This window comes from Eucalyptus grandis, chromosome 8 (genome assembly GCF_016545825.1).
Source record: "Eucalyptus grandis isolate ANBG69807.140 chromosome 8, ASM1654582v1, whole genome shotgun sequence".
Classification (NCBI taxonomy): domain Eukaryota; kingdom Viridiplantae; phylum Streptophyta; class Magnoliopsida; order Myrtales; family Myrtaceae; genus Eucalyptus; species Eucalyptus grandis.
Window position 1 is genome coordinate 61,101,345 of NC_052619.1, and position 20,247 is coordinate 61,121,591.

Consider the following 20,247-nt stretch of genomic DNA (forward strand, 5'->3'; position numbering starts at 1 on the left):
GTCTTGGGTTTTTTTTTTTTTTTTTAAAAGAGGAGGAAAAAAAAAACTGATTCCCAAGTAGACTTTAGGGTCAAACCAAACAAATAGGATAGGGGTGGCCATCCCCCACTTGAGAAAATATTGGGTGGGCTAGGCGCTCCATGTCACCGTGCATCCGCCCAATTAGGATGCGACCCATGTTGTCACCTAGAGCCTAGGTCCCGCTTTTTTTTTAGCCAAATTTTTACTTCTCCTTCTCTCTCTTCATTAATCGATGCGTCCTTTTCTGTCTTCTCCCACCCTTCACATTTGAAGCGTTCTCTCTCTTCTTTGTCTTCTCCATCAAGCTACACGAAGTCACTCTCCATCTCTCTCTCTCTCTCTCTCTCTCTCTCTCTCTCTCTAAAAAATCTCTCATTCCTAATAGCTTGCCGATCGCATCTAGCACGATGTCCCCGTTGTCTTAAAGACACCCCCTTAGGCTACACAAGGCCCTCTTTCAAATATCTCTTGGGAGCCTGCCCATCACATCTTGAGCTTCGGTCCATCGCCTGCGTCTCCGCCTCCGCCATCACCACTCCCTCAAGCAACAAAGCCCTCTTTAAAAAATCTCTCCCTTCTAGAAGCCCGCTCGTCGCATCTAAGCTCAGATCCGCCGCCTTTGGCACATCACCTTCGTCTCCGCCTCCACCCCCGCCTCTGTTGTTGCCACTCCCTCAAGCCGCATGAAGCTCTCTTTCGAAAATCTCTCCCTTCCAAGAGCATGCTCGTCATAGTCGAGCTTAGATCATCTCGCCCTGCATTCATCGTTGGTGCTTCTAAGCTGGGTCTATAGTGTACTCATCCAACACTAAGGCCATGAGCAAATAGGTTGTGCTCACACATGGTAATTTCATCGCCATATATGCAAGCTCTTTGCAAGGTTCGAAGTTTCTTAGTACGATTACCCGAACTTCGAGAATGTGTATTTCGTTGTCTTGCCAATTTTTCACATATATGGCCCATCGCTTTGTCTTGGGATTGTTGTCATTAGGGTGTACACTGTGGTTGTGATGATGAGGTTCGATCCCAACGTGGTGGTTAAGGCCATCGATAGGTATGGAGCCACCCATTTCCCCATGGTTGTGATGAGGTTCGATCCCAATGAGGTTGGATCCTCATTTTATTATGATCTCTGGAATATTAAGTATCTAAGCAAATTTAAGTAGGATGAACCTGCAAAGTTGAGCATGTATTTTTTAGCAATTCAAACCCGTTGTCTATGGCCTATGTTTAGATTTATCATGGTAGGACATATTTCATTGTGGGAAACTTAGTCCTAGTTTGGGGACATGATGTACCTTTTCCTTGCAGTCAATAGGAAAACTTTGAACTTGATTAATATGACATGTGCCATTAAGCATGTCAAAGACAGAGAGATGTAGAGAGAAGCCAGTGAATATGGATTTATCCCAACAAATCTTGATGTAAATCTTTAATGGTCAAAATTTTGGCTCAAGAAAAATGAGTTCATCATTTATACTACATTGATTGATAGGTTGCTCTCACAAAGACATATCGGAATGCCTCCCATGATCTACAAGGGCGAGTAGCTTGTGCTCTTTGGGGATTATCAGTTTCAAAAGCCTATAAGTAGTCTCATATTTCTAAATTGGATATATAACTGTGCACGTGTGTGAAAATGCACTGTTAAATTCCTATGCCTACCTTCATGCATCTTAAGGAATTAGATAGCATATGGTTCGATGCGTTCTGAAATTGCTTTAAATATGGATTTTGGCATGATGTGTCTTGCATCTAGCAAGAAATTGACATGCCCATACTTTTCATGCGAGCATGATTTAGCGAAATGTATCTATTAAATGCGGATGATAATGGGTCAAATTGTTGGGTTAACTAATCAAACTGACTAGGAACTCTTCGAATGTCCAGGTACTTGTGACAATATTGCAGAGACCCTATAGAGTTTGGACGGTTTAAGCCTTTAGGACATTTCGAATATTCAAACCCGTCTCAATCATTGTTATATTAACAAAGTAACATTGTTTAATTATAATTCGTTAAATTTCTATGATTTTGAGCATTTGAATGAGTTCATATCCCTTTCAGAAAAGGAAATGCCAAAATTTCGACTATAGGGTGGGTTTTTGGGAGATAGTCATAACCCCGTTTTCTCTTCAGGGTTGGGTTTGGTCCCAAGAGTTGCTACCTTAATCAGGTTGTTATATTTGGGACCTAGTGGATTCTAGTTTAGGACCGGTCTTCATTGATGTAAACTCATCTTGCTACCATCCCCACTACTAATAAATGATTGAGATGAGAAAAAAGATCCTATCTCAGCTTTTTGAAATAGTCCTGAAGCAAAGTGTCATTATAAGGGTCAAGACTTAGCTCAATACAATTTATCTAACATTTAATTGAAGCTCGAAACCTCAAAATATGACATGGATGTTTCTGTGCTAGAAGAAAAGAGATCTAAGGGATATATATGTTGATGATGTTGCCAACGAGATTAAGCATGGATAAGTTTTATCACAAGACTCATATGCATTAATTTGATACTCATATCCATGGTTTCTGTTGTTTTGTAAATTAGCTTATGTCATAACATTGGATGCATAGGAAAACAAGGTTTTGCTTGAGCTAGATATTGTTAATGCTCTGTCGTTATATATAGCATGTCGAAAATTATTTATTCTAATTTCCACAGTATATAATTAATAATTTTCTATTTTGCACGATGTGTCTTCCCTTAGTAGTTTATTGGAGTGTGTCCAGATTGTTGCTCAGTGTCTATGTTTTATGCATGAAATATTTGCTTTTGTTTTGTGTGATGTTAACTTGCAGACTTTTTTGGTAGTGTTGTTATTGTGTTAGAAGGTGATGTTGCTTCTCTGATTGCTTTCGCTAACTCTGATTATCACGTAAGTCTTTGACCATGTATGCGTGCAATTTAATTTAGCCTTTGTGGGCTGCGCAGACTGGCTTTTCTTGTGCCATGATTTTATCATGGCCATGTCTCTATATATGTATCCTGATTTATCTTCTAATGTACATGAAAACAGATAAATTGAATATGATTCACAATGTTATTTTCAACATGTTCATGGCTCTGCCTTTATGTAATATCGCTTTCAATGTCGCTTTCATGCCTGGTAATGCTCTTCGCATATTGAAGGAAGAGGCAGTTCCTACACACTGTTCATCTTTGTTCTTCATCGTCCTCCAAAACGATACGTTTCATGGCTGCATTAGGTTTGGCATGATGTTTGATGGCAAGTAACTTTTTCCAACCCGTAGCATAGTATACTGTGATCTTTTTTGGCGTACGAGCCTTATTTATTTATTTATTTATTTTCTTTAATGATATTTGGCCAATGACGGAAATGTGATGTAGATATGAAAATGGACGGCTAAATACCTTTTAATTTCGCTATAATGGAAATACTTGTCTAGCCATGAGTTATGTGGCATTTCATTTTGTCAATGCATTTGTCTGTTTCCTCTCAACAAAAAGACACTTTTATTTTTTTGTGTATATTCTCATATTGGAATAGTTCTTATTATTTTAGCAAGATAAAAGTAATATGCTGAAGCTTACTTGATTTATCTTGCAATATGGATGAACATGCATTGGTTGGGATTGTGAACTTAGATGAATCTAGAAGGATGGCTTTGGAGAACGTGGAAAATTATATCCTCATGTTGTCTGATCAGCAAGATTTCACTGCCGCAGCTGCATTGTCTGCTTCTGCAACATTAGCAAAATTAACAGAAAGAGCTTGTGTTCCAGTTTCAAGAAATTCCAAATGCATGTCCCACTATATTTCCTCATATCCAATTGAATTCTACTGCCGCAAATATGTAGATATTCTTGCCTGGAATTTTATCTATGAATTTTCCATCCGTTTCTCTTTTTATCTTCATTTGATTAATTTGCTCTTTCAAACATCTTTACTGCATTCGTCTTTGCTAATGAGAAATCAGAGGTAGGTAGTTTGAAATATAAAATGTGTAATCTATGGGAATCACTGTAAACAACTTCATTTCTAAAAGATGTGGAATGATTATCAGAGAAGCTATATTACTGGTTCAATATTGTTCATGTGAGCACTAGGCAAAGCATGGAACTTTCGCCGATTAGCTGTTTCAGCAAATAAACAAATGGCCACTTGCTTTGTTTGTTTACTTTTTTAGTTGCTCTTTTCACACTATTGTTTTTCGTTTCCTCTTATCTTCTCCCTCTAATTATTTCTCAGCAAAGCTAAAATGGACAGATTAATATCCATGTTAAAGAATCCTTCTGAACTCTGAGCATTCGCAACATTTGCCTTTGTCCAGGTATGGCCTCCTACATAAGTTTTGTTGGATGATTACCTAAGATATATACAGATAAAACTAAATACAAACTCCAAGGGGTATATTATCCTTGAGACAAATCTAGAACTATTTCATCTCTAAGCTCTACGCTTAATTTTAATTGCATGAATCTAAGTCCCAAGAGAGTTTCTTTCTCGCGATAACAAATGTGGAATTGAATTAAATTATTTCATCTATTTAGACTCTTTTACTGTCCCAAAGACAATAGTCGTTGTTGGAATCGAAAAGAAAATTGCATGTTATTTTTTCATTGAGACCTAATTAATAATGTGGGTAGGTCGTAAGCGAAAGGGTGGAAAATGCATTTCAAAACCATTATTTTATGAGAAAATGAGATAGAGCTACCACTCACTGACTCTTCTAGTTCAAATGAATCATATATTCAAATCTTAAGTTAGACAAATGGGAAAATTCTCTAATGATGCGTTTGGGGGAAGAGCGGGAAGAAAATTGTGAGAGAAACAAACATAAATTTCAAAAAAAATTCTTGCAAACAAAAATTTAAAATTTTTCTCCATTTTGCACACAAATTTTCATTCACTTCATTTTACTTCGTTTCCCAAATGTGACATAATTGTTTATGGCATATCATATTGCAGTTTGCAATTCCTAGTATTGGTCAAATTTCGCACCATGTGAAACTTATGCAAAAAGTTGGAGCTGTTAGATTTCTGTGTACAACAGTTAATGATGCGACCGACCATTCAATGCTAAGATATTTGCAAAAATTGTACTTCGTAATATGGAACACAATCAGGGAGAATCTTCAAAGGGGATTTGAAGTATTTTTGTCTTTAAAGAATGATTTTCGAGTAAGATTCTGCTTCATTGTCTACATCTTAATGTCATTCTCAGGATCAGTGCAGCATTGAACTAGGGCTTGAGTATCACTTAGACACATACTTATCTAACAAAATGTAACTACAATCTTGATAGTTTGTTGCCTAATTATTTTAAGAGCAATTAGCTTTTGAAGGTTTCGTCTTATAAAATTGATGAAACATGTAAATGGACGATACGTTATTCCGTGCACAAGTATGATAATGTGCTGTGAATGTGAAGAAAAATTGGCAAGAAGAATCAAATGATTTTCTTAATGGCTCTTATATGAAGCAACATGCTAAAAAATTCTGAATAAAAAGGAAATGGACATTTTAACCACAATATCCTATCGTCGCTTGTGGACATTCTTATTAGCATTGTACTTTGTCCAGCCGTCACATTTGTTCCTTCGATACGTGTTGGGCATCCTTATGCATAGTGCTTCTAGATGTGCTTGCAGTGAATATAGATTTTCATCATTTTCTTTTACTATTTCTTTTTGTTCAGTGGGTTTTGGAAATTGGGTGGTTGCTTTCTTTACCCCAACATTACTAAATACAAAGATGGATGATAGGGAGCAGATTTACCCTCCTCCCCCCTTCTGCTTTGTGTAAGCATGCAATTTTTGTCTACGCATGCATTTATTTAGTCATTTTTTAGTTCTTCATACATGAGTCTTGACTATACGGTTATGTCTTTGTAAATATTATTATAAGGAGAAATGTCCATGCCAAGACACCATTTGCTATTGCAATCACGAATAGAGTCTGACTCTCTTATTTCTTTGAACAAAAGATTATAAAATAATTAATTGTCGAGTTCTTTTTTACTTTTCTACATAAGCTTGATAAATAAAAGAAATGCTCTCACAGTATTATCTAGGAATTGTAAATGGTGCTCACTAAAATCCCCATTTTCCGTTTTAAAATATATAATTCCAGTGCGCATGCTACTTTAATTGACGTACTTGAAAAACTCTTATGTTGGGAGTTTGCACATTTTGCAGTATCTCACCTCAGCTCTTTCATAATTTACAGCATTGGCTTCATCTTTTGTATTAATGACAAATAAAGAATTAATGTTCCAATTTCTTAATACTTAGGAGGTGGACTAAGGTTATATGATATTTTTACCTAATCAATTTTTTTTTTTTTTTGCTATTTGGTTGGTGTTTTGCTTGATTGTTGATGGGGCATCAAATATGGGGGGGAGTTTGAATTGAAATGGTCATTCACTATCCATGAAAATAGTAAACCAGGGAATGATCAACTGCAAAGATTGACAAAACATGCAAAGCCTTATAATTCTAACCAGAGAATGACAACCTTGTCTTTCCTCATAAAGCGTGCAAAGAACATGTTTGACTATCTTCATGGATAGTGAAGGACCATTTCAACTCAAACTTTTCCACCTTGTTTGGTGCCCCATCAACAATCAAGCAAAACACCAACCAAACAGCACAAAAAAAAAAAAAAAGATAATAGGTAAAAATATCATCTAACCTTAATCCACCTCATAAGTAATAAGAAATTGGAACATTGATTATTTGTTAGTCATTAACACAAAAGATGAAGTCAAATACCGTAAATTAGGGAAGAACTGAGATGAGATACTGCAAAATGTGCAAACTCCCTACATAAGAGTTTTTCAAGTATGTCAATTAACATAGCATGTGCACTGGAATTATACATTCGAAAGCAGAAATGAGGATTTTAGTAAGCACAATTTACAATTCATAAATAATACTGTAAGAGCATTTCTTTTATTTATCAAGCTTATGCAAAAAAGTAAAAAATGACTCGATAATTAATTATTTTATAATCTTTTGTTCAAAGAAATGAGAGGGTCGGACTCTATTCATGATTGCAATAGCAAATCGTGTCTTGGCACAAACATTTATCATTATAACAATAGTTACAAAGACATAACTGTATAATCAAGACTCTTGTATGAATAACTAGAGAATTACCAAATAAATGCATGCGCAGGCAAATATTTCATGTTTATACAAAGCAGAAGGGGGGAGGGGGGTAAATATGCTCCCTATCATCCACATTTATATTTAGCAATGTTGGGGGTAAAGAAAGCAACCATCCAACTCCCAAAACCTACTGAAAAAAAAATAGTAAAAGAAAAAGATAAAAATCCATACTTATTGCAAGCACATCTAGAAGCATTATGCACAAGGATGCCCGACATGTATCGAATGAACATATGTGACGGCTGGACAAAATACAATGCTAATAAGAATGTCCACAGGAGACAGTAGGATATTGTGGTTAAACGGTCAATTTCCTTTTTATTTATAACTTTTTAGCATGTTACTTCATATAAGAGCCACTAAAAAAATCTTTTGATTTTTCTGCCAATTTTTCTTCATATTCATAGCACATTATCATATTTATGCACGGAATAACGTATCATCTTTTTACATGTTTCATTAATTTTATTAAGACGAAACCTTCAAAAGCTGACCGCTCTTCAAAACAATTAGGCAACAAACTATCAGGGTTGTATTTGTAATTTGTCAGATAAGTATGTGTCTAAGTGATGCTCAAGCCCTAGTTCAGTGCTGCACCGATCCTGAGAATGACATTAAGATGTAGACAATGAAGCAAAATTTTACTCGAAAATCATTCTTTAAAGAAAGAAATACTTCAAATCCTCTTTAAAGATTCTCCCTGGTTGTGCTCCATATTACGAAGTACAATTCTTGCAAATATCTTGGCCTTGAATGGTGCGGTCGCATCATCAATTGTTGCACACAGAAATCTAGCAACTTCAGCCTTTTGCATAAGTTTCACATGGTGCGAAGTTTGGCGAACACTAGAAATTGCAAACTGCAATATGATATGCCACAAAAAATTATGTCACGTTTGAGAAACGAAGCAAATTGAAGTGAATGAAAATTTTGGTGCAAAATGGAGAAAATTTTAAAATTTTGTTTGCAAGAAATTTTTTGAAATTTGTGTTTGTTTCTCTCACAATTTTTTCCCGCTCTTCCCCCAAACACAACATTAGAGAATTTTCCCATTTGTCTAGCTCAAGATTTGAATATATGATTCATTTGAACTAAAATAGTCAGTAAGTGGTAGCTCTATCCCATTTTCTCATAAAATAATGGTTTTGAAATGCATTTTCCACTCTTCCGCTTACGACCTACCCACATTATTAATTAGGTCTCAATGAAAAAATAATATGCAATTTTCTCTTCGATTCCAACAACGACTATTGTCTTTGGGACAGTAAACGAATATAAATGGAAGAAATAATTTAATTCAATTCCATATTTATTATTGCGAGAAAGGAATTCTCTTGGGACTTAGATTCATGCAATTAAAATTAGGCGTAGAGCTCAGAGATGAAATAGTTCTAGATTTGACTCAAGGATAATATACCATTTGGAGTTTGTAGTTAGTTTTATCTGTATATATTTTAGGTAATCATCCAACAAAACTTATGTAGGACGCTATACTTGGACAATGGCAAATGCCGCGAATGCCTACAGTTTAGAAAGATTCTTTAACATGGATATTAATCTGTCCATTTTAGCTTCGCTGAAAAATAATTAGAGGGAGAAGATAAGAGGAAACAAAAAACAATAGTGTGAAAAGAGCAGCTAAAAAAGCAAACAAACAAAGCAAGTGGCCACTTGTTTATCTGCTGAAACAACTAACCGGCAAAAGTTCCCTACTTTACCTAGTGCTCACATGAACAATATTAAACCAGTAATATAGCTTCTCTGATAATCATTCCACATATTGCAGTGATTCCCATGGATTACACATTTTATTTATCAAACTACCTACCTCTGATTTCTCATTAGCAGAGATGAATGCAATAAAGATGTTTGAAAGAGCAAATTAATCAAATAAAAATAAAAAGAGGAACGGATGGAAAATTCAAAGATAAAGTTTCAGGCAAGAACATCTATATATTTGTGGCAGTGGAATTCAATTGGATATGAGGAAATATGGTGGGACATGCATCTGAAATTTCTTGAAACTAGAACACAAGCTCTTTCTATCAATTTTGCTAATGCTGCAGAAGCAGACGATGTAGCTACGGCAGTGAAATCTTGCTAATCAGACAACGTAAGGATATAATTTTCAACGTTCTCCAAAGCCATCATTCTAGATTCATCTAAGTTCACAATCCCAGCCAATGCATGTTCATCCATACTGCAAGATAGATTAAGTAAGCTTCAACATATCACTTTCATCTTGCTAAAATAACAAGAATTCTTCCAATATGAGGATATGCGCAAAAAAATCAAAGTGTCTTTTTGTTGAGAGGAAACAGACAAATGCACTGACCAAATGAAATGCCACACAGCTCATGGCCAGACAAGTACTTCCATTATAGCGAAATTAAAAGGTATTTAGCCATCCATGTTTAGATCCACATCACATTTCCGTCCTTGGCCAAATATCATTAAAGAAAATAAATAAGTAAATAAGGCTCGTACGCCAAAAAAGATCACAGTATACTATGCTACGGGTTGGAAAAAAGGTACCTACCATCAAACATCATGCCAAACCTAATGCAGCCATGAAATGTATCATTTTGGAGGGCGATGAAGAACAAAGATGAACAAGTGTAGGAACTCCCCATTCCTTTAATATGCGAAAAGCATTACTAGGCATGAAAGCGACATTGAAAGCGACATTACATAGAGGCAGAGCCACGAACATGTTGAAAATAACATTTTGAATCATATTCAATTTATCTGCTTTCATGTACATTGGAAGATAAATCATGATACATATATAGAGACATGGCCATGATAAAATCATGGCATAAGAAAAGCCAGTTTGCGCAGCCCACAAAGGCTAAATTAAATTGCAAGCATACATGGTCAAAGACTTAGTGATAATCAGAGTTAGTGAGAGCAATCAGAGGAGAACACCACCTTCTAACACAATAGCAACACTACCAAAAAAAGTCTGCGAGTTAACATCACACAAAACAAAAGCAAATGTTTCATGCAGAAAACATAGACACTGAGCAACAATCTGGACACACTCCAATAAACTATTAAGGGAAGACACATCGTGCAAAAGAGAAAATTATTAATTACATACTGTGGAAGTTAGAATGAATAATTTTCGTCATGCTATATATAATGACAGAGCATTAACAATATCTAGCTCAAGCAAAACCGTGTTTTCCTATACATCCAGTGTTATGACATAAGCTAACTCACAGAACAATAGAAACCATGTATATGAGTATCTAATTAATGCATATGAGTCTTGCGGTAAAACTTATCCATACTTAATCTCATTGGCTACATCATCAACATATATATCCCTTAAATCTCTTTTCTTCTGGCACAGAAACATCCATGTCGTATTTTGAGGTTTCGAGCTTCAATTAAATGTTGGATAAATTGTATTGAGCCAAGTCTTGACCCCTATAATGACACTTTGCTTCAGGACTATTTCAAAAAGCTGAGATAGGATCTTTTTTCTCGTCTCAATAATTTCTTAGTAGTGGGGATGGCAGCAAGATGAGTTTACATCAACGAAGATTGGTCCCAAACTAGAATCCACTAGGTCCCAAACATAACAATCTGATTAAGGTAGCAACTCTTGGGACCAAACCCAACTATGAATAGAAAACGAGATTCTAACTATCTCCCAAAAACCCACCCTATAGTCGAAATTTTGGCATTTCCTTTCTTGAAAGGATACGAACTCATTCAAATGCTCAAAATCCTAGAAATTTAACGAATTACCATTAAGCAATGTTACTTTGTTAATATAACAATTATTGAGACGGGTTTGAATATTCGAAATGTCCTAAAGGCTTAAACCGTCCAAACTCTATAGGGTCTCTGCAATATTGTCACAGGTACCTGGAATTTGACATTCGAAGAGTTCCTAGTCGGTTCGATTAGTTAACCCAACAAATTGACCTATTATCAACCACATTTAATAGATACATTTCACTAAATCATGCTTGCATGAAAAGTATGGGCATGTCAATTTCTTGCTAGATGTAAGACACATCATGCCAAAATCCATTTTCAAAGCAATTTCAGAACGCATCGAACCATATGCTATCTAATTCCTTAAGATGCATGAAGGCAAGCATAGGAACTTAACAGTGCATTGTCACACACATGCACAGTTATATATCCAATTTAGAAATATGAGACTACCTATAGGCTTCTAAAACTGATAATCCCCAAAGAGCACGAGCTACTCACCCTTGTAGATCATGGGAGGCATTCCGATATGTCTTTGTGAGAGCAACCTATCAATCAATGTAGTATGAATGATCAACTCATTTTTCTTGAGCCAAAATTTTGACCATTAAAAATTTACATCAAGATTTGTTGGGATAAATCCATATTCACTGGCTTCTCTCTGCATCTCTCTGTCTTTGACATGTTTAATGGCACATGTCATATTAATCAAGTTCAAAGTTTTCCTATTGACTGCAAGGAAAATGTACATCATGTCCCTAAACTAGGACTAAGTTTCCCACAATGAAATATGTCCTACCATGATAAATCTAAACATAGGCCACAGACAACGGGTTTGAATTGCTAAAAAATACATGCTCAACTTTGCAAGTTCATCCTACTTAAATTTGCTCAGATACTTAATATTCCAAAGATCATAATAAAATGATGATCCAGCCTCATTGGGATCAAACCTCATCACAACCATGGGGAAATGGGTGGCTCCATACCTATCGATGGCCTTAACCACAATGTTGGGATCGAACCTCATCATCACAACCATAGTGTACACCCTAACGACAACAGTCCCAAGACAAAGCGATGGGCCATATATGTGAAAAATTGGTAGGACAATGAAATACACATTCTCGAAGTTTGAGTAATCGTACTAAGAAATTTTGAACCTTGCAAAGAGCTTGCACATGGTGATGAAATTACCCTGTGTGAGCACAACTTGTTTGCTCACGACCATGGTGTTGGATGAGTACATTATAGACCCAGCATAGAAGCACCAGCGATGAATGCAGGGCAAGATGATGAAGCACCAGTGATGTGCTGGAGGTGGCGGATTTGAGCTCAGCTATGATGAGCACGCTCTTGGAAGGGAGAGATTTTCGAAAGAGGGCTTCATGCAGCTTGAGGGAGTGGCGACAACAGAGGCAGGGGTGGAGGCAAAGACGAAGGCGATGTGCCAAAGGCGCAGATCTGAGCTCGGATGCGACGAGCAAGCTTCTAGGAGGGAGAGATTTTTTAAAGAGGGCTTCGTTGCTTGAGGGAGTGGCGATGGTGGAGGCGGAGATGCAGGCGACGGACCGGAGCTTGAGATGTGACGGGCAGGCTCCCAAGAGATATTTGAAAGAGGGCCTCGTGTAGCCTGAGGGGGTGTCTCTAGGACAGCGGAGGCATCGTGCTAGAGGCGGCGGAGGCGTCGTGCCGGATGCGATCGGCGGGCTATTGGGAAGGAGAGACTTTTTAGAGAGAGAGAGAGAGAGAGATAGAGAGGGAGAGTAATTTCGTGCAGCTTGATGGAGAAGACAAAGAAGAGAGAGGGCGCTTCAAATGCGAAGGCGGGAGAAGATAGAAAAGGACGCAGCAATTAATGAAGAGAGAGAATGAGAAAGCAAAAATTTGGCTAAAAAAAAGGGGACCCAGGCTCCAGGTGGCGACACGTGTTGCATCCTGATTGGGCAAGCATACGGTGACATGGAGCGCCCGGCCCACCCAATATTTTCTCCCCACCATTGCTGGCCCTTCATGGCAACGGTGGGGTGACATTGGCGGTAGCAAGGGCTTGTAGAGCTCTAGCCATTTTCCTTCCCTTCCATTTTTTAAAAAAAATAATTTTTATCTAATACTATAAAAGAAAATATTAAAAAATGCAAAGGATGAAAATGCTCTTATTAATTAATGAGTTAGACCATTCTTTAAGATTAACATGGCAACTTTAGGCACTTAATTGAAATAATATTCATTTCAAGCCTTTATTGTAAAAAAATAGTGGCACTTTAGGTTTTTATTTAAAATAAAGTCAATTTCAGATCCTTATTTGAGAAAATAAATGCATTTCAGACTCTTATTTGGAATTTTCCCAACTTTGATGAAGGAAAGTTTGGCTTGCCGTTGGTATCGGTCACTCGTTATCAAGGGGCCATATCTTTTTGAGTGATTCTCGCGGTGAAAAAGTTGGTGTTTAGACTTAGAAGCCTTTCAATGAACACATCTTGAAAGCCTTTACTTTAGATTTTGTTTGATCTATTGTGTTGAGAAAGCTGGAATGCTCCAAAGGACAAATCTTTGGGTGATTGAGCACCGAATTGTTTTATTTACCCAAATCAATCAAGGAAAATAGTCCAAAAAATCATTGACTTTTTGCACTTTTATCAATTCTATTATAAATTTTTTTATTTTTTGTCAATTGAGTCCATTCAATCAATTTTGACTGGAAGTCATTAACATGGACACTAGCGATGTCATGTAAGATGGTTGGTACCGATGTAAATAATTTTTAAAGATATTTTAATATTTTAATATTTTTTATTTTTTCATTTTTTTTTCTTCTTTCTCTTACCGGTCACCAGTTGGCCTTGCTTGCCATAAGTAAGGCGCGGTCAAGCAAGGGCGAGCCTCGCCCATGCTAAATTTGGCGAGGTCGGCTCTCGCCTAGGCCAAGGTAGTCACACTGCATGTTGGCTAGGCTATTGGCTAGGCGAAGGCAAAGCACGGTGGCACTGACCCTTGCCCAAGCTAGGATGCCTTCGCCTGGGCAAGGGCGCGAGCAAGACCCGATGAGGGTGGCCTCATTTGGGCTAATGCTCCCTTCACCCGACAAGGCCTCACTGTGGAGGGCAAGGCCAGCTCACTTGGCCATGGCAGGTGGTTGGGCCATTAGCAAACGAAAGAAGAAATGGAGAAAAAAAAAAATGAAAAATTAGAAAAATTAAAAATTAAATAAAAAAATTCGAAATATATCAAAATATTATTAAAAATTATTCACGTCAACATTAATTATGCCAGGTACAATGGTTAATATCCATGTTAACAAAGATGGATTCAAATGGAAAAATATGAAAAGTTTTATAACTGAAATGACAAAATTAAAAGATTTACAATTGAATTGGCAAAAATATAATATGTTTAAGATTTTTGGATAAATTTTCCAATCAATTATCAAATATCGAGATTATGAATTTCGTTATTTATTTTTTATTTGGGGATTGTAATGCTTCTCTCATTTAAAGCATTGTGCTCCCAAAAACACATGGAATTTTTTCTTTCATCATGATTTGTACAATTTGCACTATTTTCATTCTCATAACATGTCTATTGATATTTTTTTTTGGTCAAAAGAAAAATACATTCATATATTAGAATAATAATTTTGAAGCACATAGAAAGCTTTCGAGCTTAATAAATCCCAAACCGTGGAACAAATTAAAAGCCAAAAAGCAAATAATAAAGCATAGTTTTGCAGTTGGATACACACTCTCATCCCTCAAGAATAGATATGACATCGTAAATGATCGACGGTCAATTACCAAATTCAATGATGAGCTCTCACCAAGATCTCTCATTTCATTTACAACTACATAGTGCACGTTTAAGTTTAACATCCTCATCACGGTCATCATGCAAAGACATTGACATCAAAATGTTGAAGAAATACAGATCAAATACCTAAAAGGAGCTCCCATATCTATATTTAGATTTAATTCGAGAGAGTAAAAACCCTAAAAAACTTGACTTGAATCTAAATTGAAATATGAGAGCGATCTAATGTCGAAAAGGTTGTGGAGGCAAGTTACGAGCATCTTGTTCGATGGCTATTGACTACACGGATGGCTGAAATGATTTTCACATTCACCTAAGATCAGCTGTAGAAATTTTTTCACGTACAAACTCTCAAAATAGATGAGAAGAAAAAAAGAAAGACCAGATAGTTTCAAAAGAGGGAAGACGGGGACAGAGAGGCAGATGGGGTACGGAGGGGGGGGCGGCGAGCAGGTCCCTCTCTCTTCCTGTCAATATATATTACACATTTTTTTTTTTTTTGTCTTTTTGACCAAAGGCAGCAAGCTTTTACACTGCTCGTCTCCAAAATAAAAAAGTAAGGGGGTTTGTCATTAGTGGAGAATAAGGTACCATATGTTCAATTGAGACTAACCATCTTTGCGGGATTTAATAGTTTCATCCATTGTATTTGCTAACTACGGGAGACAGGACAATTTTATCGTGCCTTCCCAACATCACTCTTTCCTACTTGGGAGTCATTATAAAAGCCATCGTACATCCCATGAGAAAGCAGTCTCGTTTTGTGTTAAATTTGGACATTACCAATTTTCAGTCATGTCCTTATGTGATGATTTACCTTTTATGTTACTTATTACATAAAGGTTCTAATTTACCAGTTTTTACACAAATATGTAATTTGCATTCAAGACACCCAATTGCAACCTAGCAAAAATCCAATTTGTTCTAAACTAAAATTGTTGTTTTCTTTGAGCATAGACATTTCGATGGACATTAAAACCTCCACAAACCTTTACCAAAGTTGAAGCCACGTTTCACCTTTTCTGTGTGTGTATATATGTATGTCATTTGGTTGGTAAATCATACAATTCCTAGATCAAATTTGGCTTAAACTCAACCAGTTTTTTGATGACTAGCTTCATATATGGATTCAACCTAAGATCTCTTGTTCGATGGCTTATGTCGATTGACAAACTGAAGGAGAAACCCTAATACATCGTATTGATAGGCAGGAGCTATAGATGTATGATTCGACTACTGAGACAATAGGGGACTTTGGAAATTAAAAATAGAGTCCGAGTATAAATTAAGAGGTACCCATGTGATAGATTTAGGATTTATATGGTTGTATTTATATGCAAAATGTGTCATGCATAAAATCCCGTGTGAACTCGCGTGTCTTTCAAAAAAAAAATCCAAGAGCAAGAAGACAAAAATGAAATTAAATATCAACACCGATATGTGATTTGTCCTCGGAGGAACACACATTGGGTGGTCACAAGTACACCGTATATAGAAAGATAGGGTCTTAAATATTTTCGTAGGGAAATAAACTGTTCCCTTGATACTGCAGCCAAACGTTATTTTAGGTATCTTTTAGCCCGAGATTGGGATGCATTTAAAAAGCCAACCTATCGGCCAAGACAAAGCTGCGAGCCCGATGCAAGCACCCCATTGTCCCCAGCCCAGCCTATGGGTGTTGGCAAACCTCTTCAGAAACTCCACCATTACCACCTGAAGAAATATGGTCATGCTAACGATCCACAAGAGCAACTTGTTCTTATGTATCCCTTCGAACACATTCTTTTCCTCCAGCTTCCTGGCGTTAAATACGTTGAAGACCTGGCAGAGGACGAAGCAGTTGAAGATAATTGTGTCCTTCACTTTCTCGTCCATTCTAAAGATGGAACTCCCCTTGAATTGTAGGGTCAGGAGCACGACAACTTGGTACAAGGCCTGAGATGTGAGATTCCTCAACATGACTCTGTTGATAAGCGGCTCCGAACGTCCAATAGGGGGCTTTCGCATGAGATCATTTGCGGGTCGCTCCGTGGCGAACGCCAAAACTCCCAGGGTGTCCATGATCAAGTTCACCCAAAGAAGCTGGACTGCCGTAAAAGGGACCTCACCGGAAGAGACCACAGCAACGAAGTCGATGATGAGGGCGGCCACATTCAATGTGAGCTGAAACTGGATGAACTTTTGAATGTTGTTGTAGACGCACCGCCCCCACCTCAGCAGAGTCACCACAGAGGCGAAATTATCATCCAGGATGACGATATCTGAGCTCTCCTTTGCCACCTCAGTGCCTTGGATGCCCATGAAGAGGCCAATATCCGCTTCTTTTAGGGCTGGTGCGTCATTCGTGCCATCACCAGTGACTGCCACCACATGTCCTTTCTGCTTCAAGCACTGCACCATCAAAAGCTTATCAAATGGGGACGATCTAGCCATTACCTGGATTTTCTCGATTGCTGCCATTCTCTGTTCGGGCGAGTAGTTGCGGAACTGAGCACCCTCTACTATGGCTTCTTCTTCAAGATCTTTGTCGGGATTGAGTATCCCACATTCCAAGGCTATAGCTCTTGCAGTGTGCATGTTGTCTCCTGTGATCATTTTGATGTTCACTCCGGCACTTCTACAAGATGCCACTGCGTTTCTCACGCCCGGTCTGCATGGATCCTTTATCCCCACTATCCCTAACAATATAAGTCCATCTTCCTGAACTCTCCCATGATTTTGAGCAAGTGAACCATTGATTTTTTTGTAGGCAAATGCGATGCAGCGCAGGCTCTTGTCCGCCATATTTTTTATGGTTGTCCTGAACTCAGACCTCCCTTCATCCTTCATGACATTCACCATCCCATTCTGGCTATAATAATCTGAACACAATGCCAAGATCATCTCAGCAGCTCCCTTCCACTGTATGTGAATGACCTGTTCTCCTCTCCTCCTCACTGCAACCCCGCTTCTCTTTTTCTCAGAATTGAATGCCTCGACTTGGATTATCTCCCATTCTTGCTTCAGTTCATCCATCGTCATACCCAATTCGAGCACACCCCATGAAAGTATTGCTTTCTCAGTTGGACTGCCTAAAATTTCAGGAACAGATACAGAAGGTCGCTTTTGGACAGTACCGGTTGTGTTCAGACCGATTCCTTGTAGTAGGACTTCAAGGATGCTGGCTGCCATTTTTCTGGATGCATCTACACTCACTTGTTCTTTCCCCATCCAGAACTCCGTGACCCTCATCTCGTTCATTGTGAGAGTCCCAGTTTTATCTGTGCAGATCGTTGTGGCAGAACCCATGGTTTCACAGGCAGAGAGCTTCCGGACCATGGAATTGTCGCCCATCATGTGCTTTAAGGAGTAGGTCAGCGTCAAAGTGCCGGCCAAAGGCAAGCCCTCAGGTATAGCCACCGCCGCAATGGTCACTGTCGTGGAAACTATGTGCACGACCGCTTTTATCATGTCCCCCGGCTTGGTCTTCCCACTGGTGAATTCTCTGTGTCCAGCCTTGTCTTGGGCGTGTCCAGTGAAGTGGCGTACCATCAAGATGAGAAGTACCAATGCAGCCACCATCAGTCCAACCTTCCCGATGAAGGAAGTCAATCTGTTCAGACGGGCTTGGAGCGGGGTCTCCTCATCTAAGTCGCGGCTCACGGAACTCATCATTTTGCCTCATGCAGTGTTCATGCCAACAGAAGCGACCATCATGCGCCCATAGCCGTCTATCACTTTGGTGCCCGAGAGCAAGAAAGGATTCTCGCTGCAGACTTCAATGTGATCGCTTTCGCCAGTCATGCTAGACTCGTCAACCTTCAGGGAATGGCCATCCACAAACAACCCATCAGCCGGAACCTGGTCGCCAATCTTCAGACACACAACATCCCCTACAACGATATCGGATGTAGAAATCGTTTGCCTCCTCCCATCTCTCACAACCTCCACTCTTGTGTTGCTGCTTTCATTTGAATGTTCCTGGAACTGCTTTTCTTGCTTTTAGTTGCTGAGAGCAGAGCCGACCATGAATGGAAAGATGGTGATGATTATACTTCCACCATCATACCAACCTTGTTTAAGGTCTTTACCAAAAAAAAAAAAAAAAAAAAAAAAAAAACCTTGTTTAAGGCCGCGACATTTGATACCAAATACTAAAGACAAAACATCGGATGCCATGGGAATGACCTTGGTCATGTCTTTGAACTCATCAAGCACGAAACTGAGGAAGTTCTTTGCCGGAGGCTCAATGTACTTATTCGCATTAAAAACATCGGTTCGCTGCATGAGGTCAGTTTTATCCCCGCTCAAGCCATTTTCGAGATTTGTCATGAGAATTGAAGGGAGGCGTTTAATGCCACCAAGTTGAGCAAGAGATTCAAAACTTTTCTCTCTTACCAGGTTACTCAGGATCTTCTGGTCGATGTCTTGAAGTGAAGGGCGATCTCCTTCGCCTGGATTATCATTGCTTTTGAGGTCGACGTTGATGGCAACATAAGAGAGTGACTGCAACAGATCTGTCTTCTTCCCAAGGACTTGTTTTGACAGAGACACGAGAGCCCTCGTGAAGTATATGATTATGAAATCCAAGCGCCATCTTCGCCTATGAATGTTCGTCGTCAGGCTATCGCAGCAGTCAAGCACGGCATCAGTTGCTACTTCGCTAGGTTTAGAAAGCCTTAACGACGACATAAATGAAGAACACAAAGAAACGACAGAAGGGTTTGCTTGGGTTAGCAAAATGCGTTGGGTTCTGAGGATGAAGATGAGTCACTGATTGAGTTGGGTTTGAACGGATGGATTTGGTTTTAGTAGGTGATGTTGTCACATTTCTACATATTTAGTGCAGTGTGATGAGAGTTTCCATACTGCCTGAAGTTCACAGGAAAGTTCGCTGCAGCTTCTTGGATAATCTTTCCACGAAGAGGCGTCGGATCTGTAATCACAATTACCCAAAATAATAAATTAATCCAGGTGATCCACCCGGAATGATCAAAATGAAGTGTATTCAAAAGTGCACTGAAGACTGAAGAGGACTCAATGTCCAGGACCGCATCTCAGGTTACCTCCAGGCTCCTGCGTACGTGTGTTCAAGAGCAGTCTTGGTAATTATCTTATTTTCCCACTTCAGTAATTATAATTTACCTTCTCAGAAATAACCACTGCTACCAAAGGATCCGGAAGAATCTGTATTCCTTATAAAATTCTTCAAAACCTTCATAACAAAACTGTTATTCTTATAACAGCCCGAAAGCTATCATTGCTAACACAACTCATTTAAAATAAAGTGCCTAAAAACTTGTTTGTGCAGTATTAATCTCCTTCCAAGTGGGATTAAAGAATGTAATGATACTAATTGAGTGGGGCCATATGGATGGATTTGGTTTGATTGGCTTTGATAGGTTATGTTGTCCCTTTCATGTTTTTATGTGTGTAGGGCGGTGTAATAGAGTTTTCCCACCGCATGAACTTTATGGGAAAGTTCACTACAGCAACTTCGAAAATCTTTCCTCGAAGAGGTATCAGATCTGTTATCCCAACGACCCAAAATTTTAAAGACGTGTCAA

At 38.3% G+C, this 20,247-nt stretch overlaps 1 protein-coding gene across 1 annotated transcript; it reads right to left on the reverse strand.

Annotated features, from left to right (window-relative positions):
• Positions 1-16,108: 16,108 nt before the first annotated feature.
• LOC104417655 (calcium-transporting ATPase 12, plasma membrane-type-like) lies at positions 16,109-19,612 on the reverse strand. The gene is made up of 2 exons (XM_039299480.1): positions 18,802-19,612; positions 16,109-18,753 (listed from the first exon to the last, which is right to left on the reverse strand). The coding sequence occupies exon 2, from the start codon at positions 18,353-18,355 to the stop codon at positions 16,277-16,279; it is 2,079 nt and encodes a 692-aa protein (XP_039155414.1). The 5' UTR covers positions 18,356-18,753; positions 18,802-19,612; the 3' UTR covers positions 16,109-16,276.
• Positions 19,613-20,247: the final 635 nt, after the last annotated feature.

What these genes read in the sequence shown, in the direction of transcription:
- LOC104417655 (XM_039299480.1), bottom strand. Translation starts at nt 18,355, where the DNA reads ATGATGAGTTCCGTGAGCCGCGACTTAGATGAGGAGACCCCGCTCCAA.